Genomic DNA, 27080 nt, shown 5'->3' with positions numbered 1-27080 from the left:
GCCGTTATAGTGACTTTCACCGGTAAAACAGGTCGGAAAAACACGAGTGGGTTGCCTGGAACGCTACAAAGTCTTAAGTTGTGACTTGAAGCTGTAATTTACGATTTCAAAAGCCTGCCTCGAACGCAGCATTAGCCAAAACGACCGGATCGCTTACTTCTGCTTTAATAAGAGACGTCATCTCACCAACAACGTGACACTGAATTAATGAAGTGGAAACATTTATCTTTGATTCGTCCCCAGTGTAAATATATTTAGTATTATTTTATAGATTATTGTCAGAATACAGTTGAATCTAAACTCCCATTGGTCATTTAACTGTTCACTGAGACGTTTCTATCTTAGAGAAGGATTCTCTTCAGTGATTGGTCGTTGATGATGATGTCACTCTCCACCCACAATAAGAAAGAACCAGGAGCAGCAGAATCAAAAATATGATCAATTTATTAATAAAGAGACAGATAAACAATAATCAGCTGGGGGGGGGGGGCTGTACAGTCTGTAGATGTGTTGATGCAAAACAAACAGAAGCAAACATGCAGAGAGAGAGAGAGAGGGGGGAGGGGCTTAACAGTCTGACAGGAAGTCCAAATAAGGTCAGACTGAGACAAGCAGCTGATTGGTTAATGAAGCAGATCAACAGGTTCAGTTCTTTTCTTTGTGCATCGACGCTGAAGGAGCCGGGAATCGAACCACCGATCTCTGGTCACACACCTGGCGTCAACATGGACCACACTGAAGGACACGCCCCCCTCTGCAAGAGGCCCCGCCCACTGCCACAAAGGACACGCCCCCCCCCAGCACCTCCACGTCGTGCTTCAAACGGATAAAACTTTATTTCATCTTCAGAGTTGAACACTGATTCTCTCTCTCTGCCCCCCCCTCTTCCTCCCTCTCTCTCTCACCTTCTCTTCATCCCTCTCTCTCCTCTTCCTCTCTCTTTTTCTCCCTCTCTTCTCCTCTTCCTCTCTCTTTTTCTCCCTCTCTTCTCCTCTTCCTCTCTTTTTCTCCCTCTCTTCTCCTCTTCCTCTCTCTTTTTCTCCCTCTCTTCCTCTCTCTTTTTCTCCCTCTCTTCTCCTCTTCCTCTTTCTCTCCTCTCTCCTCTTCCTCTCTTTTTCTCCCTCTCTTCTCCTCTTCCTCTCTCTTTTTCTCCCTCTCTTCTCCTCTTCCTCTCTCTTTTTCTCCCTCTCTCTCTCCTCTTCCTCTCTCTTTTTCTCCCTCTCTTCTCCTCTTCCTCCCTCTCTTCTCCTCTTCCTCTCTCTTTTTCTCCCTCTCTTCTCCTCTTCCTCTCTCTCTCCTCTTCCTCTCTCTTTTTCTCCCTCTCTTCTCCTCTTCCTCTCTCTTTTTCTCCCTCTCTCTCTCCTCTTCCTCTCTCCCTTCACCCCCCCCCCCCTCCCCCTCTCTCACATGAACACCAGTCCTGTCTGCTGATTGGCTGAACACAGCTCCACACCTGTTTGTTAATTTGCATATGAAGCAGGAAGTGAGTTCTGACCAATCAGGTGTGAGAGTCTCACTGTCCCTGTGACCAACGTGACTCCTTCGTCCTGCTCCTTCAGTAACCACGGTAACCAGAGGCTCCTCCTCCTCCTCCCTCTTCATTCATCAGTAACGTCTTCTCCCTCAGTCGTCGTCGTCGTCTTCCTCGGAGGAAGAGCGCATCACGCCGCCGGTGTCGTCGCGGTAACAGCGGGCGAGCAGCCGCAGCTGCTCCAGCGCCTCCTGGTAGTCGCCGAGCTCCGGCCCCGACGACAGGAAGCTCGGCGCCGCGCGGCGGACGTCCAGCGAGCCGGCGCCGCGCTGCAGCTCCGACAGCCACGAGCCGACGGCCGAGCCGGACTGGAGCGACGTCAGGACCGGCACCGAGGAGACGGCAGGGGGCGGAGCTACAGAGAGGAGAGGGGGAGGAGGAGGAGGAGGAGGAGGAGGAGGAGGAGAAACCTTCATCAACACAGAAACACAGAGCTGCAGAGAAGAGGAGGAAGAAGAAAAAGACAAGTGCTGTGTCTGAACCCCTATCACTATCTAGTGACCAGGCCATGTTGTAGTGGCGTCCGAATGGTCACTATATAGTGACTGAATCTATCCCACAATTCACCGTGAAATGTAGTGAACATCCGATGGTCACTAACCGGTGCAAGATATCCCATCATGCATTGCAGTCACGGATCGCCGTTACCACGCCGGCCCAGAGCGACCGGTGTAGATACCAAATAAATGTGTCTGTCCGGTCGCGGCTTCCACAGACTCCCACAACAAACGTCGGAGCAAATTTCCTTACATTATACGTTAGCATGAAGCTAGCGGACTTTATGCTTAGCTGTGAGTGGCTGTGTGTGTGTGTGTGTTTTGAACGTTGTTTCAAACTATGTGGGTTTGGTTGAACATCTTTGATGCTTAAATATATATATTACCGCTTAATATTTTGCTTTACTCCTCTTTTTATGTTGGTACCTATACACCTGTAGGTCTATGCTACACCGGCCGTTACGATCGCGGTCGGAGCGTTTTAATTACGCAACGTAATACATCATTAAAGGGATAGTTCACCCTAGAATGATATTTCGCTCATTATCTACTCACCCTCATGTGGACTAAGGGCTGGAAGAAGTTTCAGAGTCCTCCGTCCCTTCTCTGAGTTACTGGGGGTCTCAGCGTAGCAGTGCATGTCCATATAACGGTTGTAAAGGGACACCAGAGCTCTTCGTAAAAAAACACACACAAAAAAACATCCAAATACCTCCATGATGCTCGTATGTAATGTCCGTCTTGTATTGAAGCCCCAAATTGCGTAATTGTCCCGAAAAAATTTAAAAAGTCTATATTTTAAGCTTGTTTGTAGCGGAAGCTTCTCGAAGCTCCTCTTCCTGGTCCGTCCAAATCTCGCGTGATTCGCAGTAACCGCACTGACGCCTGCGCAAATCACGCGAGATTTGGACGGACCAGGAAGAGGAGCTTTGAGAAGCTTCCGCTACAAACATGCTTGGAATGTGGACTTATTTAATTTTTTTCGGGACAATTACGCAATTTGGGGCTTCAGCACAAGACGGACATTACATACGAGCATCATGGAGGTATTTGGATGTTTTTTTGTGTGTGTTTTTTTACGAAGAGCTCTGGTGTCCCTTTACAACCGTTATATGGACATGCACTGCTACACCAAGACCCCCTGTAACTCAGAGAAGGGACGGTGGACTCTGAAACTTCTTCCAGCCCTTAGTCCACATGAGGGTGAGTAGATAATGAGCGAAATATCATTCTAGGGTGAACTATCCCTTTAACTGTGCGGCGGAGTAGTGTATGAAAGTGTTTTTTCATTTGACCAGTGACTATATTGAATTCATTATATAGTGAGGAGGGAGTGGTTTCAGACACAGCCAACGAGGAAGAAGAACAATAGAAAAAGAAGAAGAAACAGAGGAGGAAGAGGAAGAAGAGAAGGAGGAGGAGGAAGAGAAGACTGACCTCCTGGTGGGGGGGGGCAGCTCCTCATGAAGCCTCGGTCGTCGAGCGACTGATGGAAGATCTGAGGGAACGGAGGCGTCAGTTTACTGGGGGTGGACACCAGCTGGACCGCTCTGTGGGGGGGGGGGGGGTAGATCAGGTCAAACAGGTGGTGATGTCATAGTGATGTCACGGTGATGTCATAGTGAGGTCATGGTGAGGTCATGGGACTCACAGAGGAGCAGCAGGGTAGAGGGATCTGATGTAGGAGCTGAGGACGTCCTCCCCGCTGAGCAGACTGTGCAGAGGAGACGGGGGCTCGTAGCCTGGAGCCAGGGAGCTGGGGGGGGGCAGAGTCTGGTCAGTACTGATCAATAATCAATACTTTATTATGTTCTGATCATAGATATATACACGTAGATGCCGCGATACGTCAACGTGGCGGCCATCTTGGTCAGGGGGAAGCCGTTTCTACTTCCTGCATTAGTCAACAGAGGCAGACGTCTATCAACCATTAAAATCACCATAACTCACTGAATATTCAACCCATTTTCAAGCTTTTTGGTTTATTATAAATGTCAGACATTTATTTATGATACAACAGCAACAACAAATTTTTATTTTTTATTTTTTGAAAAATTGGTATATATATATATATATATTTTTTTTTTTTATGTATTAAACATACGCTTACATACTCAGACACACACCCACATGCATATTAATACACTAAAATTTGTTCTAGAAGGGTCTGACTGCTGGTCAGACGTATATATGTCTATGGTCAGAAACCCCGTCCCAAGATGGCGGCCGTGTTGACGTACGCTGAGAAGCAGAAGGTGGCATCTAGTCAGTATATATCTACTGTATGTACTATTTCTATGGTACTGCTGAGCTCTGACCTGGTGAGGCGCTGGCCCTCGTAGCCCCTCAGCGTGGCCCACTGGCCGTAGCAGCGCCCGCCGCCCGGCTCAGGACACGCCGACAGAGGACGCCAGGGGGGGGCGCCGTCCGCCATACAGCTGCTCAGGGCGTCGGGCAGCGAGCCGCCCTGCGTCATGGGAAACGGGACGGCGCCGTACGCAGCCACCACCTGGAGGGTTAGACACACAGCAGGTCAACAGAGGTCAAAGGTCAGAGGAGAGAGATCAGAGCAAAGACGGTTTAGAAACAAGAAGCTCCACTACGAGTCAGTTTCTCCGTGACTCCGCCCCCTTTAGGGGACCGGCAGACCGTGACTCCGCCCCCTTTAGGGGACCAGCAGACCGTGACTCCGCCCCCTTTAGGGGACCAGCAGACCGTGACTCGGCCCCCTTTAGGAGACCAGCAGACCGTGACTCCGCCCACTTTAGGGGACCAACAGACCGTGACTCCGCCCCCTTTAGGGGACCAACAGACCATGACTCCGCCCCCTTTAGGAGACCAGCAGCAGCAGGTCTATTGACTCCAATGGGAGAAGTGAATGTGAGCTCAGATTATGGTCGATTCATTGGCTCCAGAGTCACTGAAGTAAATATTCATAATATCATAACATTTTTCATTTAATGTTGACGAACGCCCCCGCTAACTAATGTTAGCACACTCTCTCCAGATCTGACATGTTTAAATATTTAATGTTATCATAAGAAAATATAAATATCTCACTTTCCTCTACGACAACTTTTATAAATCAGGAGATGGGGCGACGGTGACCACGCCCACTTTAGGAGACAGGAAGTGAAGTTGTAACGTTTCATATTGATTGGAGCAGCTGGTAGTGAGACATCTTGTTAGCATATAGAGGATCTTTGGTAAGAGGTCAGAGGTCAGACTCACCTTCCTCCCACACACGGCCAGAGCGTCGGCCATCTGCCACATGGGGACGCTGTTGTTCCTCAGCCTGTAGGGCAGCGTCAGGGCGTCCAGGGCCAGAGCCAGAACCGAGCTGGAGTGGTACCACAGGGACGACTGGGACACGGACACAGAAACACACACAAACAGAGACACACACAGAGAGACACACACACACACACACACACAGGTTTATATGTGAACATTAAAAGAGTAAAACAACAACATGTCTGTACAGCAGGGAAACTAAGTATTGAGCGTCTATAGAGAGCCGAAGCGGAAGCATTAAGTAACGTCGCCATGGGACCTTAACTCAGAAAAAGTCTCCATGTAGCCTAAGTGAACGGGATTCAAAGTTTTATTTCTAATCCGATTGAATAGTGTGATGATAAAACTCTCTGACCTCTACCTGTTTAAAACACCACGGTTCATGAAGAGAAACCAGCAGTTTGTTGTAAAACTATTGTAAAATAAAACTCCTTAGAATCCGTAACCAGAAAGACTCCAGGTGGCGTAGGTGACGTCACCACATGGCGCCCTTCCTTTCCCGTGTCAGTTGGTGAGGTATTTTTAGTGGGACACCAGATCTGTATCCGTAGAGCGTCTTCACACTAAATACATTCTTCTGTTGCCGTTTTACAACAAACTGCTGGTTTCTCTTCATGAACCGTGGTGTTTTAAACAGGTAGAGGTCAGAGAGTTTTATCATCACACTATTCAATCACATTAGAAACAAAACTTTGACTCCCGTTCACTCACATGGAGACTTTTTCTGAACTGACGTTACTTCCTGCTTCCGCTTCGGGTTAGGCTCTCTATAGAGAATGTGAAGCTGACGTCACGCCGCTTTGCGTTGTGGGACATCGGCGCCATCTTTGGAGGAACGCAAACGTAAACAGAAGAGTGGGGACTGGATTCAAGACCCAGATTTACCCCCTCCACTGACTTATCCAGACATCTCGTTTTTGGTATTAGTGCATATACTACTGTGGCATTTTTTTATACAGCAGTACTGTCCCACCATGATTACTTTTAAGCGACTTTGGGGAAACTTTTTTTAGGGAGACGAGCAAGTGTTTACATCCGCGATCCTCCAAAGATGGCGCCCAACGTCCCACGTAACTTCACATTCTCTATAGAGTTGAAGAATGTTGACGCCTAAATACTTATTGTCCCTGCTGTCTATCACCAGAGTGATGATGATGATGATGATGATGATAATGATGGTGGAGTGAAGCCTCACGTCGTAGTTGAGGAGGGGGAAGGTGGTGGGGGAGGGGGGGCGTCGGCCCAGCCCCCCCCTCAGGGTCAGAGGGCAGAAGAAGGAGCTGTGGTTGGACAGGTGGGCGGTGGCCAAGGTGCAGTTGAGCAGGTGGTAGAGATCCATGACCGGAGTCTGGACACACACACAGAGACACACACACACACACAGCAGGGTTATTACAGTTCACTAAAACTAAAACTAGCAGTGAAACAATAATCTAGTAAACTGAAATAAAACTAAAAACTAGAGCTAGCTCCAACCTCCAGGTTTGATGCTAAACTGCAGTAAAGTAAAGTTTCATCAGATAACAGCAGCTTAGTTGTAGTTTTCTTGTCGATGTCTAAAGCTGCAGGAAGAAAACGCCACAGCTCAATAATATGGGACGACTTGGAGTACGACCCACAGCTAGATGAGAGTGAATGGAACCTGATGAGGACTGATGGGAACATTATGGGATGGATGCAACTAAAAGGGAACAAGTTCATATTCAGAGGTCTGACAGAGGCTTTCTCCTAAAACCTGAACAACTACAACTAAGACTAAATAAACACTACAACTAAGACTAAATAGAAACTACAACTAAGACTAAATAAAAACTACAACTAAGACTGAATAAAAACTACAACTAAGACTAAATAAAACTACCACTAAGACTAAATAAAACTACCACTAAGACTAAATAAAACTACAACTAAGACTGAATAAAAACTACAACTAAGACTAAATAAAAACTACAACTAAGACTAAATAAAACTACAACTAAGACTAAATAAAAACTACAACTAAGACTAAATAAAACTACAACTAAGACTTAATATAAACTACAACTAAGACTAAATAAAACTACCACTAAGACTAAATAAAACTACAACTAAGACTTAATATAAACTACAACTAAGACTGAATAAAAACTACAACTAAGACTAAATAAAAACTACAACTAAGACTCAATAAAAACTACAGCTAAGACTCAATAAAAACTACAACTAAGACTAAATAAAAACTACAACTAAGATTGAATAAAAACTACAACTAAGACTTAATAAAAACTACAACTAAGACTAAATAAAAACTCAAATCCTCTAAAATAAAAACTACAACTAAAACTGCTTCATCACTTGTTGAACTCACTAAAACTAAACTGGAATAAAAAAACTAAATACAAACAAAAACTATTGAACATTTTAAAACTCTAATAACCTCCACACACACACACACACACACACACACACACACACACACTGTGACACTCACTGAGTTGGGGTGGTTGACCGGCGCCAGCCCCCAGGTCAGGATGCCCCGCCCACTGTACGAGTCCTGCAGCATCTCCGTGACCTTTGACCCCAGACCCGCGAAGCCGTCGGCCATGTCGCAGAAAACCTGGAAGCCCTGAGGACACACACACACACACACACACACACACACACACACACACACACACACACACACACACACACACACACACACACACACAGACAGAGAGCAGGGTGTAAACAGGTGAACAGGAGAGGTGATGACATCACAGCCCAGGTGATGACATCACACCCACCTGCAGGTAGTCACACTCCTCCACGAAGAAGTGCAGTTTGTCCTCCAGCTCCTCCAGCACCGAGCCCTGGAGCAGAGACTCTCCCTGACCGAAGGCCTCCAGACGGTGGGCCTCGCTGCACACACACAGAGTAACACACACACACACACACACACACACACACACAGAAACACACACACAGACAGACACAGGTTAAAGTCTGACACCTGCTTATTTAACTGGCAACAGTTTAAAGCTCATCAGTGTTAATAGTAACTTGGTATTTAAAGTGCTTATAGTGTTATGTGTTATGTTGCATCGTGCAGTATTTGTTCTTAAAGGGATAGTTCAACATTTTGTCAAATCGGCCCATTGCCATAATCCCTATAGTCATAGCAGTAGGTTCGTTACCTTTAAATTGTCGGTGCAAGCTATTTTAAGAACGGCGGAGCAGAGCCGCGAGCTGCTCAGAGCTACGCTACGGAGGCTCATTATGGGATTTCTTGGTTTCCCTCATCAAACTCATCAAATACACAATCCAACAACTCCACAACGCTCTGGTGGACAAGTTGTGACCTGCACATTCACCACGCTATGAGATAATAACACAACGTTACCAGACAGAGTTGTTTTAGAGGTAAATTCATGCAAAACCGCTGATGCGCGTTGCCTTCAGGGACAGTTTTTCATCAAGCAGTCTCTGTATTTACCTCTAAAACAAGGGATTATGGCGATGGGCCAATTTGACAAAATGTTGAACTATCCCTTTAAGGTCTAGAGGAAAAGAGTTGATTGTTTGTTACCTCAATAAATTTAAAGTCATTTCTATTTCATTTGTGAACATTTTAGTCATTAACATAAACAACATAGTCTTTTTGGTTGTAAAATAAGAGAAAAAGGTAAAAAAACAGAAAAAATAAAACAGATTTTATACCATAATAGTTCAGTTTTGGGGTGTGTGTGTGTGTGTGTGTGTGTGTGTGTGTGTGTGTGTGTGTGTAGGTGTGTGTGTGTACCCGTCGTGGTTGTACTGGTGCAGCACGGAGATGGAGCGCGGGTGCAGGTGGATCCTCAGGAAGTCGGACCAGACCTTGACGGTTCCCTCCAGGCTGTAGAGTCTCTGGACCTGATCCAGGCAACTGTTGACCGAGTCCACGCTGAGGGAGGCTGCTGCAGCTGCACACACACATTATTGATTATAGATTACAGGTTATAGATCAACATATAGATCCTGTATCATCCTCCTGACACACACACAGAGCTGCAGGTCACTCACCTGAGCACTGAGGCTGAGAGAAGTCGGCCTCGGCCAGGATCTCTCCCCTCTACACACATACACACAGAGTCATGAGATTAAAACGTGTGTGTTCATGCTTCATGTATTCAATAGTTCACCAAAAAATGAGATTCAGTCATTGTTGACTCCCCCTCATGCTGATGAATACTCTGGAGTAGTTTTTTATTCCTCAAAGTGCATCTGGAGACCCGGGAGGCCGGTTCCTAGTCCAACCAAAACTTTATATGAGAGTAATAGGGCTCGACACAAAAACGTCCATAAAACTACACAACAACCATTTAATATTCCTCCACACTGCTCATCCACTGCAATACAAGTGTCCTGAAGGGAGATAGTCCAGAGTTTAAGTTCAAGTTTATTTGTCATATACATTAAAAAGTACAATGTACAGTCAATGCATTGAAATGCAGTCTGCCCTGGCTCACTCTCAACCCTTAAAAAGTAAACAATAAAGAAAATAAAAACTATTGATAACAGTAGCATCATATAAACAATGACAGTAAAAAAAAAAACAAGCATGTACCATAAAAAACATCAATAAATAAGTCAAACAATCAATTATCTGCGACCTACACGTTCATTCATTCCTACATTCACAATCATTCACACTCATTTAAAGCAGACATTAAACAATATCAAGCCCCAATAAATACATCAATCAATCGATACTTTACTGGAAACTACGTCATTTAGGACATAAGGACAGCCTAAACAGTCCTGTAGTGAATTTGAAAGGTGACCAGACTTGCCTGAATGAGGTAGTTTCCAGTAAACTCTGGACTATCTCCCTTCAGGACACTTGGATTGCAGTGGACGAGCAGTGTGGAGGAATATTAAATGGTTAAATTAAATTAAATTACTCTCATGTAAAGTTTTGGTTGGACTACGAATCAGCATGAGGGGGAGTCACTAGTAATGACTGAATTTCATTTTTTTGGTGAACTATTCCTTTAACCCTTTACATGGATCTTCTGGATCCCTAAACATCCATTTATAAACCATATAAACCACCCGTCTGGATCAGAATGAACCCGTTTAGATTCAAATGTTCCAGTCGACGTGTTCACATGACGTAGTTTTATTCCTGTTTTAGTGGAAACATGGCGACTGTGAAACTCATGTGTGTCACTAGTTACGTTTAAATGTTTAAATGTTTAAATGCGCAAGATTAAAAACTTTGGAAAACTTTTGGAAAATCTGAATCCACTGTTTCTATGGACACAAAAATCCAATGACTCACGTCCAGCCGGTCCAGATCCTCCAGGAAGGCGTTCTTATCAGGAGGAGTGTGTCTGTGCATCATGAGACTCCCCTCCCTCACACACACACACACACACAGACAGGTTCATGTTACTATGGTGATACGGTGATGTCACTGTGATAATAAATAAATAAATAAAGAGCCAATAATCAATAGTTGATCAGGTACCAGGTGACCGGTGACGTGTCTCTGTCGGCGCCGTACAGACTCCCCTCCTGCCGCAGCGTCCGCAGACTTCCTGTCGGCAAACACACGGTTAGGCCACGCCCCCCCACTGATGATGTCATCCTGCTCCTGATTGGTCATTTCTCATCTCATAGGTAGATAGATACAAGTTAAATAGGTGTTTCATGTGCCGTGGTACCCAGGGCCGTTGCTAGGAATTCTGGGCCCCCTTAAAGAATACTAAAGTGGGCCCCTCCCCCCTAACTTTTCCAGTTTTTTTTTTCTTAGACTACAGTACATATGTATTATCATCATTTTTTATTTAGCCTACCGTAAAACTTCAAATAAGGGCCGAGTCCCAATTTGCCGCCGGTCCCAATTAACCGCCGGGTGTAGCAAAATATTTTTTATATTAAACGCCCATCCCAAATAAACGCCGGGTCAAACATTGTTTTTCTGGTTGCCAAAAAATATTCTATGCAAATATAGCGGGTGTCTCTAGACATTTAAGTCGGCCGAGGACCGACGAGACGTCAGCTGGTTGCTCCTGCCCGGTCTGTCCACTCCTCTCATCCGCACTTCAGCACCTGCAGTGTCGGCTCGGCTCGCTCCTTGTTTTAAATGACTTATTACTCCTTTTAAAAGTAGCGTAAACAACCTATTCTCTGATTACTCATATACGTATTAGGCTATAGGCTACGTTGCATCTACTTCATTCCCTCAACAAAATAAACAAAAAAAAGGACGGTGGTGCAAACCAACACAGGTGCTGAAGTGTGGGAGAGGAGCGCGGCTCTTGCAACTTGCGGCGGATCAGAGAGGGCGGAGGACCGACATGACGGGGGTCTCGGTCTCCTGGTAGCCTACCTGTGCGGTCCAGGACCGTGGAGGTCAGCGAGACCGAGAGCGAGGTCTGCCCCGGCCGTGTTTAATGTCTCGAGAAACGCGTATCGTTTCACCGCCGCCTGCGGCCACGGAATGAAGCCTCTTTCCCCAGAAAGAGATCCAGTTGTTATATCTGGTGGGGTTTAGGTTGAACACTATTAATAAACGCAGGTCCCAAATAAACGCAGGTCCCTAATAAACGCCTGTTGATTTGAGCGATTTAAGCAAATAAACGCCCGGGCCTTTATTTGAAGTTTTACGGTACTTTGTTTTGATGCTAATGCAGCATTACTATGAGTATTAGTCAGGGTCTTATACAGAATAAATCAGTCATACAAAGATTAGACTACTGGGGTTTTTTATGGGCTCCACTGGGCGCTGGGCCCCTAGAATTATCATCACCTTTCTCCCCTATACAACGGCCCTGGTGGTACCTGGCAACCTAACAACCCAACCTAGCAACCTGGCAGCCTAGCAACCCAGCACACACTCACACACCTTTGAGGTCCATGGCGATGAGGCGAGGTGTGTAGGTGACGTGTCCTCCCAGAGTCTGTCCCTCGCGGAACACCACGTCACTCTGGACCTCGCCAAGAGGCGTCTCGGGGTCGTAGGACAGCGATGCATCCTGGGAAAAGAGGACGACATCATCACCATCATCATCCTCATCATCCTCCTCCTGCAGCTTCAGACTGATGAAGAACATGTGACATCACAGAGTCTCTGTATCTGACTTAATGTCGGTTTGATTTATTTCTATGTCTGTGTAAAAAGTTGGTTATTTAATAAAATGGATCTGATTGGTCCTGACAGTTGTGTGGTCTCCATGGAGACGCACTGATTTTCTGTCCTGTCACTGGACCGTTAGCATCATTAGCATCGTTAGCTTCGTCCATGGATGTATATGGGTCTTATAGCTAATATAGATCCATGGCTTCATCTGTTAAACTCGTCTCCTTCCGGTTCACGTTCATTAATCACGTTTTGTTTTGGTATTTTAGCTTTTTTTGTTTTACAAACGAATGAATTTACAAACTAGTCGGGTAAATAATAGCCTACATTTCAACAAGAACAGACACTACACATATTTCAGAGATGGAACCATGAATAAAATAAACCAAACATAGACATAAGGGCATGGAATCAAATAAACCTACATCAAACACACAACATAGAATAAATTAGGATTAAATAACTGTTATTCTTCATTAGTCAAATCATTGTTGAACTCTGAATAGATTATTAATCACGTTCATTACCCTGCTCTTTTACACAGTTTCATTTATTTATTTCTATGTAACTCTTGTGTTGAGGTGAATAACTGCCTGTGTGTGTTTTAACTTCCCCTTGGGGATAAATAAAGTTTTATTGAATTGGTTGAACTCAGTTTAAGACCAGACACACGCAGCTAATGCTAACGTTAGCCCCATCATCATTACTAGCACCATCGTTAGCATTAGCTTTAGCATTAGCTCCGACCTGCAGGTTCCACCAGTGAGTCCCCACGAAGTTGGCGTAGTGTCCGAGCTGCAGGGTCAGGACCTCCCGGCAGAACCCGCTCATGGTCCCGGTTCGATGCCGGTTCGATGCCGGTTCGGCTCAGCGCGGCTCCGCGGACATGATGAAGAAGAAGAAACAACACGGAGCAGAGAGACGGTGACAGACTAACGGAGGGAGGGGGCGGGGCTTACACACACACAGCGGCATCCCATTGGCTGAGGGGGACGACAGACGGAATGTGATTGGATGGACGGATGACGTAGGAGAGGAAGGTCGGTTTCACTGCGCCGCAACTTCACATGTGCTGCAAACACCAGACACCCAGTAAGCTTGTACTGTTTTAAATGCAAGCAAATGTTTTTTCCTCAAATGAGTTCAAATTGGAATGTATGACATTGTGAATTTGAAATAAAGCTTTGAAAAAAAAACAAAAAAACACAAGACACCCACCCCCCTCCCGTGTGTGCTGCTGCGCATGCGCAATGATGTTTAGACGGAGCAGAGAAAACACTGAACTAAATTGAAACTAAAAGACCAAATAAATGCTATTCTCTAAAGTTAAAGACATTAATGATCCTGGGTTATCTGGATTGGATTGGATTGTACTTTATTGTCCCAAAGGGAGATTTGTTTTGGGACTCTGAGCCACTGCAATACACAAAACAAGTACTTTCACACATTTAAAACAGTGGAGGCTGTTTCCACTCTTATACAAATAAATCAGTAAAATCAATAAATAAGTTTAAGTGCTATGTGCCTGGTGCAGGGCCGGCCCCTGGCATAAACACTCTATGCGGTTGTTTAGGGCCACAGCCGTTAGGTGGGGGGCCACATGATTAGAAAGGTACCGGGGTTCATCAAGTAATTTAAACATCCTGACTGAGGTCTGCATGTGCACGCTATGAGCTTTATATGTAATTTGAAGTCAATATTCAGCTTCTTTTATCTCACATTTGGTGAAAATAGAATGGCAGAATGACAACATTTGTGCTCAAAAAGCAATCTTACAAAATTTTATTTTAGACTTGTATATATTACTGTATTATTCATATCCTATTTCAAGCACCAAAACAGTTCATTCTCATGACTGAAGGTGTGTTTTCACAAGGGATTTGAAATTTTTCAAAAAGCAGACCTCAAATTTCCAGCATTTGGCCTAAATTATTTCTTTATACAGTGTTCTAGGACAAACTGGCCTCAGTGTGCTTACAGCGGCCACAAACAAAAATCTTGTTTAGGGCCACCAAAATCCTAGGGCTGGCCCTGGCCTGGTGGTTCAATACGAAAAAAAAGAAGAAACTAAACCAATAGAATAAATAAATAAAGTAAAGTGCTACATTCACAGTATTTGCGTATAGTAGCCTAATAATAAAACAATAAAACCCTACAAAAATGGTAAAACCGGTCAAATTAATAAAACCTACAGTTCTGAAATAAAGTGCTACATATTATTGTATTGCCTTAAAGCAGAAGTAAGTGGTCCGGTCGTTTTCGCTAATGCTGCGTTCCAGGCCGGCTTTTGAAATCGTAAATTACAGCTTCAAGTCACAACTTACGACTTTGTAGCGTTCCAGGCAACCCACTTGTGTTTTTCCGACCTGTTTTACCGGTGAAAGTCACTATAACGGCCACTCGTAACTTCCGACCGGTGAACTCGTACCAGATCGAACTGGTACCACTTCACGGTCGGAAAAATACGAGTTTCCTTGAACGCACCATAACAGTCCTCGTCCCTACGTCGCCACATTCACGGCGTTCCTTGGCTGCACACACAGCCCTGCATGCCGTTCTCTCTCCTCATTGGATAAAAACTGTAGGATACGATAAATGTTTTCTCCTCGGCTCAGAGCAGAGCAGAGTGACTGACAGACCCGTGTTTCAGACCAAACACTCTATGTAAGTGATTGCTGTCGGAAGATACAACTATTTAAGACTTATATTAACACAAATATATCACTTACTTCTGCTTTAATTGCGGAAGTGATAAATGAGTTCCTATAGCCTATCTATTCAGTTTACTTTTTGGATCTCTGAGCCTTCGACCTGAGGGCAGCACCACTAGGTTATCTATCACCACTCTCACAGGACACAGTATTGAAAGAGTTTCTGAATATAAATATCTGGGTATCTGGTTAGATCAAAAACTCACTTTCAAATATCACATTGACACTCTGTCAAACAAGTTAAGACAACAAATTGTTTTCATTTACCGACACAGAACCAACTTCCCATTGCTCAGCAGAAAACAGGTTGTAGAAGCCATATTCTTATCTTTATTTTTTCCATATTCTTATCTGTTTTAGATAATGATGATGTCAGCTATTTGACTCATTATTGCTTTAAGATGAGACAGGCACTGGCTCTTATTCATTTATAAAGTTTTAATTGGAAAAATGCCATCATATATTAGGCTACTTCCCTGCTAAGTCAGTCTCATACTCCATTCTCAACTCGTTCAAGTAACTGGTTGACACTCAAAGCTCCACGGACAAACACCTCATCTGGTAGAACTGCTTTTAGTTTCTCTGCAGCATCGACCTGGAATCATTTACAACTAACACTGAAACTACAGACACTTGTGTCTCTGGGTCAGTTTAAAACTATGATAACAAACTCCTCTGTCTATGAATGTGACTGTTTTAATTGATGAAACTGTCTTCTGTGTTCTTTCCTTCTTTAACTTGCGCTGTGTTGCTGTTGTCTGATTTTGTGTTGTAAATACTGTAGGGTGAAGTCAGGTAATATGGGACATATAAGGTCTGAGGCCTTTTGCAATTAAAATATTACCAGCCAATCACAAAAAACGATTTTGAATTGTTGCCGTAACACCTCTTGACAGAAAACAATCAATTTGATCAGTTGTTGGTAACCAGAAAGTTGTTGATGAAACTTTAAATGAGAGGAGGGAAGTTCAAGCGAAAAGTGCAGTGGCATGCATGCGGAATTTCATTTTTGCATAATAAGGGTTCTAGACAAAAAACAAACTATTTAAGAATCTGCAAAAGTGTTTAATGAAGTCTTATAGTTTTGATAAAAATATTTGTCAAATAGGCTACACATTGTTTTTTTTTTGTCAACTAGCATTTTTAGCACTGTGTTTGGTAATATGGGACAACAAATTCAGCTATATTGGGACACTTTATAAACTGTTAGTAGTTGCAATAAAATCACGATTTAAGCAGTTATGGTGAACAATCCTGTTGTTAGTGCCTCACACAGTTAGAATAATCTCTACGCTAATATAGGCTAGCCAAAGCTAACAATGCGTATAGGGTATTTGCAGCAGGTCAGAAACCTAGGCTGAGGTTCATTGCTAGGAATGTGCCAAAATCAACTTTTGAGAGGATCGATCATTGATTGTTTGCACTGTAGGCTATTATCAATGATTATTATCTTCTATGTTTAAAAACTAAAATCAATATTCACACACACACACACACAGTATGAAAACATTCAAGAACTTCAGTGTATTGCACACACACACCAATAAGAGTTAGGATAATAATAAAAAATAAATTCAATTGAATTTTTTTTTAAAAAGAGGAAAATATTAATAGAAAATTACGGCATAAATAGTGCGAAATAGCTACATTTCTATTTAAGCAGGATAGTCTTGCAGTCCAACGGCACCAACACCAGATAAGGCTTTTTATTTTTATTTCCCACGCTGTAGTGATGGTGTTAGAACTTTATAATGAATTCATTAGAGTTTTTATTTTATTTTATTTTATTTTATTCAAGCTCCTTCTCTCACCGGCTCTAGATCTGGTGCAACCATCTTTTTCCTTTAAATGATTAATGTAATTGCACATTGTCCCTTATTAAACTAATAAACTAAACTAAACTAAACCTGGTTCTGGTTCTGGTTGTTTGGTCTCGTTTACGTAAGTCTCCGTTTATTGTTTCCTGCTGCGGCGACTTTTGTCCTCATGTTTAATCTTTATTTTATCTTTATTATTATGAGTGAAGATGTGATGTAACTTTATTATGTCGGAGTGAACACGATGTGAAGTACATGTGTACAGGTGTGTATGTGTGTGTGTGCGTGTGCGTGTGTGTGTGTGTGATGAACAGAATCAGACTCAGAGTGATTTCTTTTCTTTTCTCTCCTCCTGCTGCTTTATTGGTCTCAGTCTGCAGAGTGAATGTGAACATGAGAACAGGTTATTGATTGATCAGTGTGGCATATTGATGACCGGCGATCGGCAGCTGCTTGTTGTTGTTGTTGTTGTCGGTCGGTCGGTTTACAGGCGGTCGGTAACCACGGCGATGTAGGGCTGGAACCAGCTGCGCACCTCCTCCATCTTCTCCTGCAGGGCGGAGCGGGCGTCCACGGCGGCGTCCTGGATGGCGTCCTTGGCGCCGTCGACCTGCGACCTCAGCAGCTCGTTGAGGGTCGTGACCTTGGCCTGAGCGTTGTCTCTCACCTGGGAGAAGTACGGGTCCAGACGGGTTCGAATCTCCGCCGCGTTCTCCTGCGTACGGGACTGGAGCTCCTCCACGTAGTCCGCCACTTGTCTGAGGAGGAGGAGCAGGAGGGGGAGGAGGAGGAGAGGGAGAGGAGAGGAGAGGAGGAGAAGAGGAGGAGGAGGAGAGGAAGAGGAGGAGGAAGAGGAGAGGAGAGGAAGAGGAGAGGGGGAGGAGGAGGAGAGGAAGAGGAGGAAGAGGAGGAAGAGAAGAGGAGGAGGAGAGGAAGAGAGGGAGAGGAGAGGAGAGGGAGAGAGGGAGAGGAGAGGAAGAGAGGAGAGGAGGAGGAGAGGAGGGGGAAGAGGAGGAGGAGAGGAGGAAGAGGAGGTGGAGAGGAGGAGAAAGAGGAGGAGAAGAGGAGGAGAGGAGGAGGAGAGGAGGAGGAGGAAGAGGAGATTAGGGGAGGAGGAGAGGGGGAGGAGGAGAGGAGAGGAGGAGGAGGAGAAGAGGAGGAGGATAGGAGGAAGAGGAGGAAGAGAAGAGGAGGAGAGGAGGAGAGGAGGAAGAGGAGATTAGGGGAGGAGGAGAGGAGGAGGAGAGGAGGAAGAGAGGAGAGGAGGAAGAGGAGGAGAAGAGGAAGAGGGGAGGAAGAGGAGAGGAAGAGAAGGGGAGGAGAGGAGGAGGAGGAGGAGAAGAGTGGAGATATAGGAGGAGAGGAGGAGGAGAGGAAGAGGAGAGGAGGAAGAGAGGGAGAGGAGGAGGAGAGGAGGAGGAGAGGAGGAGAGTGGAGATAGGAGGAGAGGAGGAGGAGAGGAGGAGGAGAGGGAGGAGGAAGAGAGTGGAGATAGGAGGAGAGGAGGAGAGGAAGAGGAGAGGAGGAAGAGAGGGAGAGGAAGAGAGGAGGAGGAGAAGAGGAGGAGAGGAGGAGGATAGGAGGAGGAGGAGAGGAGGAAGAGAGGGAGAGGAGGAGGAGGAGAGGAAGAGAGGGAGGAGGAGAGGAGAAGAGGAGGAGGAGGAGGAGAGGAGGGGGAGGAGGAGAGGAGGAGGAGGAAGAGAGAGGAGATTAGGGGAGGAGGGGGAGGAGGAGAGGATGAAGAGGAGGAAGAGAGGAGGAGGAAGAGGGTTCAGTGTTCTTTCAGACTTCTCAAACAGAACTTTTCCTTTCATGAATCTTAAACTTGAAATGTTTTAAGTGTTTTTAAACTGTTGTTTTTGCTGCAGGATGAGTTCATGGATGAGTTTAAAACTCATTTCCCATGATCCTCTGCTTCTCACCTCTTGAACTCCTCCGTGTCCTTGTTGAGGCGTTTCTTCAGCTTGCGGGTGTAGGCGGCCACTCGGACCTGGACGTCGTCCACGTTCTGCTGCATCATGGTCTGCAGCTCGGCGCCGTAGCGCTCGGCCTGCTCCCTGGCCCCGCCCACCTGCTGCTGCAGCTTCTCGCCCAGCTGCTGCAGGTCGCCGTGGAGACGCTCGGCCACCTGCTGGCCGTACGGAGCCAGCTTGGAGTGCACGTCCTCCCTGTAGCCAGACAGCTCAGACAGGCTGTCCTGCACCAGGGTACTGGAGGGGGGGGGGGGGGGGGGAGGAGGAGGAGAGGAGAGGAGGAGGAGGAGGAGGAGGAGAGGAGAGGAGGAGAGGAGAGGAGGGGAGGAGGAGAGAGAGAGAGTTAAGACTTTAGGTTATAATTAGGTTTAAATTAGGTTAAGAGTAATGGCTAAGGTTAGGCATTTGTTTTGGATGTAAAGTGCAAATTGTCCCATTGCCAGTTGGTTCGTTACCTTTATTGTCGGTGCAAGCTATTTTTAGAGCGGCGGAGCAGAGCCGTGAGCTGCTCAGAGCTACACTACGGAGGCTCATGGGATTTCTTGGTTTCCCTCATCAAATACACAATCCAACAACTCCAAAACGCTCTGGTGGACAAGATGTGACCTGAACATTCACCACGCTATGAGATAATAACACAACGTTACCAGACAGAGTTGTTTTAGAGGGAAATGTGGTTGTGGAGGTTCTGGAGCTGCACGAAAGCCGAGAGGAAGGCGCTACAGAGGGTAATAAAGACGGCACAGTCCATCACCAACACACAACTCCCCGCCCTCGAAGACATCTACAGGTCTCGTTGCCTACAACGGGCAAATAACATAATAAAAGACTCATCACATCCAGGAAACCACCACCTCACACTTTTGCCGTCTGGAAAGCGCTACAGATGCCTGAAGAGTCGTACATCAAGACTCCAGAACAGTTTTTATTCTTGTGCCATTAAAGAACTGAATAGCAGCCTAAAGAACAGATAGGCAACAATGGGTTGTGCAATCCCCAGCGGGCAATATGCAATATCTCTTTTTTTTTGTGTGTGGACTAATGTTCCCATATGCTTTTATACTAATATTTCATGATGTTTTTATAGGTTTTCTGTTTTGTATTTATTCTGTCTTGTGTGTGTTGTGTGGTATCACAGCGGAGAAGCAACATGAATTTCGTTGGAATTCTTTTTTCAATGACAATAAAGACAATCTAATCTAATCTAAATTCATGCAAAACCACTGATGCACGTTGCCTTCATGGACAGTTTTTCATCAAGCAGTCTCTGTATTTCCGTCTAAAACAACTCTGTCTGGTAACGTTGTGTTATTATCTCATAGCGTGGTGAATGTGCAGGTCACAACTTGTCCACCAGAGCGTTTTGGAGTTGTTGGATTGTGTCTTTGATGAGTTTGATGAGGGGAAACCAAGAAATCCCATAATAAGCCTCTGACATAGCGCAGCTCTGAGCAGCTCACGGCTCTGCTCCGCCGTTCTAAAAATAGCTTGCACCGACAATTAAAGGTAACGAACCTACTGCTATGACTATAGGGATTATGGTGATGGGCCAATTTGACAATTTGACTATCCCTTTAAGGTTAGGGTAAGGGGCTAAAGGGAATACATTATGTCAACGAGTGTCCTCACAAAGATAGCATTACAAGGGTGTGTGTGTGTGTGTGTGTGTGTGTGTGTGTGTGTGTGTGTGTGTGTGTGTGTGTGTGTGTGTGTGTGTAGAGGTCACTCGAGGTCACGTGTCTGCACTCACTCCAGCTCGCGGCCGATCTGCGTGGCTCTCACGTCCTCCACCAGCGCCTCGGTCTTGGTCTTCAGGTCGGACAGGAGACCCTGGACCTGGCCCAGCGCGTCCTCCCAGACCGGGACCATGGGGACGCTGCGGCCCTGGCATCCTGACACACACACACACACACACACACAGTGAGACACTCAGACACACATCTACTACAGCTCTTATTTTGACAAGTCACTTCACTTCCTGTGCTGCTTCAACGTGCTTCACGATGAACTCACCTGACAGAACGGCCAACACCACGACGACGAAAGAGACCCTCATGACGACGGCGACACCTGGACGTTAACGACAGAGTCACATCAATCAGCTCTGGGCTCAGTGTGTGTGCGTGTGTGTGTGTGTGTGTGTGTGTGTGTGTGTGTGTGCAGAGATGGACAGAGTACTCGACCCCAGTACTTGAGTAAGAGTACAAATACTACTGGTCAAAATTTACTCCGTTACAAGTAAAAGTAGCTCAGCTGACATGTTACTCGAGTATAAGAGTAAAAAGGTACTTGCTTTTAAAGGTGCTTATGTATCCAAAAGTACATGCTTTTAAATTTACTTTAAAGCAGAAGTAAGCGATATTTTTGTGTTAATATAAGTCTTAAATAGTTCTATCTTCCGACAGCAATCACTTACATAGAGTGTTTGGACCGAAACACGGGTCTGTCAGTCACTCTGCTCTGCTCTGAGCCGAGGAGAAAACTTTTCTCATTTTATCCAATGAGGAGAGAGAACGGCATGAAGGGCTGTGTGTGCAGGGACGAGGACCAATAGATCCATGACGAGGGCGGGGGCTGCTAACTCCGTCGGCTGACAAGAAGTTATGGTGCGTTCAGGGCAACTCGCAACTCGTGTTTTTCCGACCTGTGAAGTCGTACCAGTTCGATCTGGTACGAGTTCACGGGTCGGAAGTTACGAGTGGCCGTTATAGTGACTTTCACAGGTAAAACAGGTCGGAAAAACACGAGTGGGTTGCCTGGAACGCTACAAAGTCGTAAGTCGTGACTTGAAGCTGTAATTTGCGGTTTCAAAAGCCTGCCTGGAACGCAGCATTAGCCAAAACGACCGGATCGCTTACTTCTGCTTTAAGTATCCAAAAGTACATGCTTTTAAATTTACTTTAAGTAAAATTAAGAGTAAGAGTAAATTTCTTATTTTTCACATCAATTAATTACTATAATTTTTCCTAAATGAATTTAAGGATCTTTTAACTCTTGTTTCTGAGAATTAACTCTTTGAAACCAGCTGCACTGATGTGCTGCTTCTAGGGGTTAGGGTTTCCTTCTTTGACAAACACAGCTTGTGTCCAATAGGATTTCAGAAGAAAAAAAAGAAAATAAAAGAGCAGACCTGAAAGTAACGAGTACTTTTCAGCCTTCCTAGGAATTAACTCGAGTAAAAGTAAAAATATTTGTCTTGGAAATGTATTCAAGTAAGAGTAATAAGTACCAAAGAAATCTAATACTCAAGTAATGTAGCCTACAAATCCTCTGGATATACTTAAGTACAGTCCTCAAGTAAATTTACTCCGTTACTGTCCACCACTGTGTGTGTGTGTGTGTGTGTGTGTCTCTCACCTGTTTGACGTCTGCGAGTGTGGTCTCTCTCCGCCGCGCCGCCTTTATGCTCCTCAGGTGTTGTGACGTCATCGGGGGAGGGGGCGGGGCCGACCTGCGTCCGAAGGTCGCGGCCCGATCGGAGCTGTTGTCTCTTTTTATTATTGCTGTGTTGGTTGTTTTGGTTCCACGTCAACACAGTTCACACCAGGTGACACACACACACACACACGCGCACGGCGACAGGTAGCTGGCCTCAGATCAGCTGCTGACGGAGCAACGGAACAAAAGTCCGTGAAACTCCCAGATCACTGGTCCAGAGTCAGAGTCCAGATCCCATCGCTGATTAATCAATAACCGACTCACCTTTGGTCCGAGCAGCTCCTTCACTGCAGATTAATAATCAATAATCGGTCAATCGGTCGGTGAAGCCGTGACGTCTCGTCTCTGAGTGGAGAGACACAAACCGTACAGACTGCGACTAGAGAGTCTAAACCGATAATATAATACATCCATGGTCTAAACCAACGAGAACAGACCTGAGATCAGCTGATCACAAACTGTGATTTAGCCTAGGCTTCGTAATGAGACGTAACAAGTCAGGAGGGTTATACAGGGTTCCTACACATTTGAAATTTCCAAATTCCATACTTATTCCAGACCCTAATTTCCAGATTTCTCTGTAAAAAAAATTCAAATAATTTGTGATATTTAAGTAAATAGATGTGCATAATATAAAAAAGCATGCAATTTAAATTGTTTTCATTATTCTGAACGCCATTATGCAACCAAATAATTTCCAGGAGATTGTAGCTAGATACAATAGCACAACCCAAATAACTTCATATAAGTCCAAACCAAGATAAGATAAATAAAATAAATATATTTCCATACAATAGTTTCCATTTTCCATACTTGTCCAGACCTGGAAATGTATAAAATCAAATTCCATACTTTCCATACTTGCGTAGGAACTCTGGTTTTATTTTGGCGGGTCACAGTTTGTTCAGGATCAATTGGAATGATTGACGGTCACATTGAGGCAGTGACATCATCATCACGACATCATTATTATTATTATAAATTGAGCAGAAGTTCATCAGACTCAGGCGGCGTTGACACGGAAACGATCTGAACAGAAAACGCTAAAGTGACGTTATTGCGTTCTCACTTTTTATTTCGCGTTTTTGGGCTGGAAATCTGCGTGCACACGGTGACGCAACGCCAGGCGCCGAGGTGGCAGCGTGCCACACAACACCACCAAAAAGTCCACACGCCTGTGTACAACCCAGAATTTTGCGTTTTCCCCCTTTACACGGGGACGCAACGGCGGGGCGTTTTTAAGATTTCCACTCCGGAGGGTGGTTTCACTTTTTAGCGATTTCAAGCCCCCAAAACGCCGTCGCACCCTGTTTTATAACAACAGCTCAACATTGTAAGATGTAGCCTAGCTGCTAATGCTAACTAGCACCGTGAGTGTTGTATAACAACAGCTCAACATTGTAAGATGTAGCCTAGCTGCTAATGCTAACCAGCACCGTGAGTGTTGTGTAACAACAGCTCAACATTGTAAGATGTAGCCTAGCTGCTAATGCTAACTAGCACCGTGAGTGTTGTGTAACAACAGCGCAACATTGTAAGATGTAGCCTAGTTGCTATTGCTAACTAGCACCGTGAGTGTTGTATAACAACAGCTCAACATTGTAAGATGTAGCCTAGCTGCTAATGCTAACTAGCACCGTGAGTGTTGTATAACAACAGCTCAACATTGTAAGATGTAGCCTAGCTGCTAATGCTAACTAGCACCGTGAGTGTTGTATAACAACAGCTCAACATTGTAAGATGTAGCCTAGCTGGTAATGCTAACTAGCACCGTGAGTGTTGTGTAACGGCAGAAAAAAACAAAAACATCTACGTCGATCATCCTCCGGGGGCACAAGCCGAGTCACAGACACTCTGTAGAGCGTTTGAGCCAGGTTTGTTCGCTTTCGTGTACCATATTCAAAGATGGCCATGCAACATGGCCGCCTCCAGGAACCCAGTGATTTACTGCATCATAATGTAGCGGCTGTCTGCGTTGTGTTGTCATAGAGATGCCTCAGGTGAGTCTCGAATCCCGGTTTCGCGAACCGCAGGCAACGATGCAAACCAGACCGACCACTTGACGGTCGGGTTTGCACGTCTTTTTTTTTCTGGGTGAGTGAGTTTAAGTTCAGTAGCCTACCGCTAACCGCCACAAGTCGTCACTTCACCTCACTGGTCGTCTGTTAGCGGCGACACCTCCGTTACACTGACGGCATCATAATGTCTAGAGATAATGACTGATTGAGTTATGTTGTGATATTTACCCCAAAATCATATATTGCTATAATGTTTGGGATATTGACATTTGCCTTAGACATATGACAAGCTTGTGACAATCAGATTAATAATGAAGCATGTAATCAACTTTTCTATAATTGGCGTAATTACTGTGTTTTGCTCTTACAGCCCAGAGAATGACATACACAAGACAGGGGAAGTAGCAGATACACACCGGGACTGAGTGTACTGGTTGTTTGGGATATCTGGTCTTCCTACCTAGTGTAACTGTGATAGTCAGCTGACACAGGGGAAAGCTGACGAATGCAGGGGGTTGTATGTCTTGTCCTTTTCTCTTTCTCTTGTCCCTTGTTTAATAGGAGCTATCAACAGCTGATCAGCGCCAAGCATGAGATTGGGGTCAGACACGAGGTCATGGCGTATGGACTCCAGCCAATGAGAATGCACATTACATCAATTACATCATATCTTGCTTTGTGTAATCAGTAACTATAAAACCGGACAGGGACAGGAGACAGCATCAGATTTCGTGAACTGATGCTGCTGTGGCACGAAACTTAGTCTGGTCCGGAGCTCTGTTCACTATCTCTTTTTCTAGTTGATTTTTTTGTTAATACATTTTGGAAAATTTTGTAATTGAATGTCTCCTGCGTACTTCATCAAACGAACACGCGAGTTCAAGGACTGGAACTCTTCAGTTATAGAGAGCGGAAGCAGGAAGCAGGAAGTAACGGCGCCATGGGACCTCAACTCTGAAAAACTCGCCATTCAAATGAATGAGACTGAACATTTTATTTCGTGATCCGATTGAATTGTGCCATGAGAAAAAAATATGTCCTCTACCTGTTTAAAACATCACGTTTCATGCCGAGAAATCAGCCGTTTATCATAAAACGGCAACAGAAGAATGTATTTAGTGTGAAGACCGCTCTACGGACTACAGATCTGTGTCCCACAAAAAATACGTCACCAACTGACACGGGAAAGGGCGGCAATTGGTGTGTGACGTCACCTACGCGACTTGTAGTCTTTCTGCTTACAGATTCTTCTGAATTTTATTCTACAATAGCTTTACAACAAACGGCTGATTTCTCGGGATGAAACGTGATGTTTTAAACAGGTAGAGGACATATTTTTTTCTCATGGCACAATTCAAACGGATCACGAAATAAAATTTTCAGTCCCGTTCATTTGAATGGCGAGTTTTTCAGAGTTGAGGTCCCATGGTGACCGTTACTTCCTGCTTCCGCTTAGGCTCTCTATTGTGGTCTGTGTTTTTAGTTCCTGTTTTATTTTGAAGGTCTGTGTCCTGTCTTCCTGTGTGCTCCCTGATGACCTAATGCGTCTCACCTGTCTGGTTGTTGCACCACCTGTGTCTTCTCTTGTGTCTTTAACCTCAGTGTCTCCTGTGTCTTTGTCTTTCTACCAACGTTCCTTGGTCCTTGGATTTTGGTTCTTTGAGTTGAACTTTCTGGTTTTCATTAGGGTCCGGGCAGCGCAGCTGCCAGGACACTATTGTATTCCTAGGAATTCTTCTTCTTCTTCTTTCTTTCTTTCTTCTTCTTCCAAGGAAGTCATACTTCCCATGGGCGAAAACTCACCAAACTTTGCACAAAGGTCCAGTCCCATGCCAGATTCACTCAACTCCAAGGACATGTGCCCCCCCCCTCCTAGGGGGGGCACAATAAGCGTTTAAATTTAAAAACTTTAAAAATTCCTACCAAACCAACGGTAGATGCTACAGTGTTGAAACTTCACCACAATGTAGCCTCAATACTGCTGAAACTTTTGTCCACTTAAACTTATTACAAATTATGAAGTCCATCACTCTGTTTTTTTCAATAACTGTAAAACTTTTAAAATGTATCTCCTCCCACAATTTTTGCTCAATTGACACCAAACTTGCTACAGAGCATTTCCAGACCGTCCTCCACAAAACTTGTTTCTCGGATTTTTGATTAAGCAAAAATTGAGCCTACAGTGCATGAAAACGTTTGACTGTAAACACTACTGTAAACATATACCATCAAATTCTTGCTAAATACATTTTCAAACTTCCTGAAAAAAAATGACAATATTCTGGAGTCATGGTTGATGAAGTTTAGCAAATATCAGAATTTTAATTCAAAAACTGAATTTTTGAGAACATTTTGAATTCTGCTCTCATGGAAACAACTGCAGTCAATGTGAGAGTGGAATTTATAAACATCATATTTTCTCTTATGAAGCAAAACACTTCTCATTAAAAACAAATCACCAACATTTCCATGATGCAATTTATGTATTATCAGATTTTTGTTTAGATGACTGAATTATTGACATTTTGACCATTTCATCACAACAGCTGCCCGGGCACTGGCTCACCTGAGTGGATAAATGAAGCTACACAGCAGGTCTCACTACCAGCTAATTAGCTCAGCGAGTTAGGAGCTGGTTCTTGGTGTCAGAGATTGTGAGTTCGAGACCCAGCAAGGGTGATGATGATGACAGATCAAGATGTCACATGTCCTCAAGC

At 44.7% G+C, this 27080-nt stretch overlaps 2 protein-coding genes across 2 annotated transcripts; both read right to left on the bottom strand.

Annotated features, from left to right (window-relative positions):
* Positions 1 to 1409: 1409 nt before the first annotated feature.
* On the bottom strand, positions 1410 to 13368 carry msto1 (misato mitochondrial distribution and morphology regulator 1). Its single transcript, XM_085790774.1, has 14 exons — positions 13154 to 13368; positions 12173 to 12302; positions 10793 to 10862; positions 10604 to 10679; positions 9343 to 9391; positions 9083 to 9233; positions 8088 to 8202; positions 7793 to 7927; positions 6518 to 6670; positions 5260 to 5391; positions 4347 to 4537; positions 3680 to 3784; positions 3466 to 3578; positions 1410 to 1886 (listed from the first exon to the last, which is right to left on the bottom strand). Exons 1-14 carry the CDS (start codon positions 13235 to 13237, stop codon positions 1624 to 1626), a joined length of 1767 nt encoding a protein of 588 aa, XP_085646900.1. The 5' UTR covers positions 13238 to 13368; the 3' UTR covers positions 1410 to 1623.
* Positions 13369 to 17418: 4050 nt separating this feature from the next.
* On the bottom strand, positions 17419 to 20979 carry apoea (apolipoprotein Ea). The gene is made up of 4 exons (XM_085790778.1): positions 20921 to 20979; positions 20658 to 20799; positions 18857 to 19144; positions 17419 to 17692 (listed from the first exon to the last, which is right to left on the bottom strand). The coding sequence occupies exons 1-4, from the start codon at positions 20961 to 20963 to the stop codon at positions 17419 to 17421; spliced, it is 747 nt and encodes a 248-aa protein (XP_085646904.1). The 5' UTR covers positions 20964 to 20979.
* Between the last annotated feature and the right edge of the window lie 6101 nt (positions 20980 to 27080).

Source organism: Trachurus japonicus, chromosome 11 (genome assembly GCF_045865225.1).
Source record: "Trachurus japonicus isolate A0001 chromosome 11, Traja_1.0".
Classification (NCBI taxonomy): Eukaryota; Metazoa; Chordata; class Actinopteri; order Carangiformes; family Carangidae; genus Trachurus; species Trachurus japonicus.
Note: the sequence above shows the minus strand (reverse complement) of the source record. Positions and strands in the feature narration are given on the sequence as shown.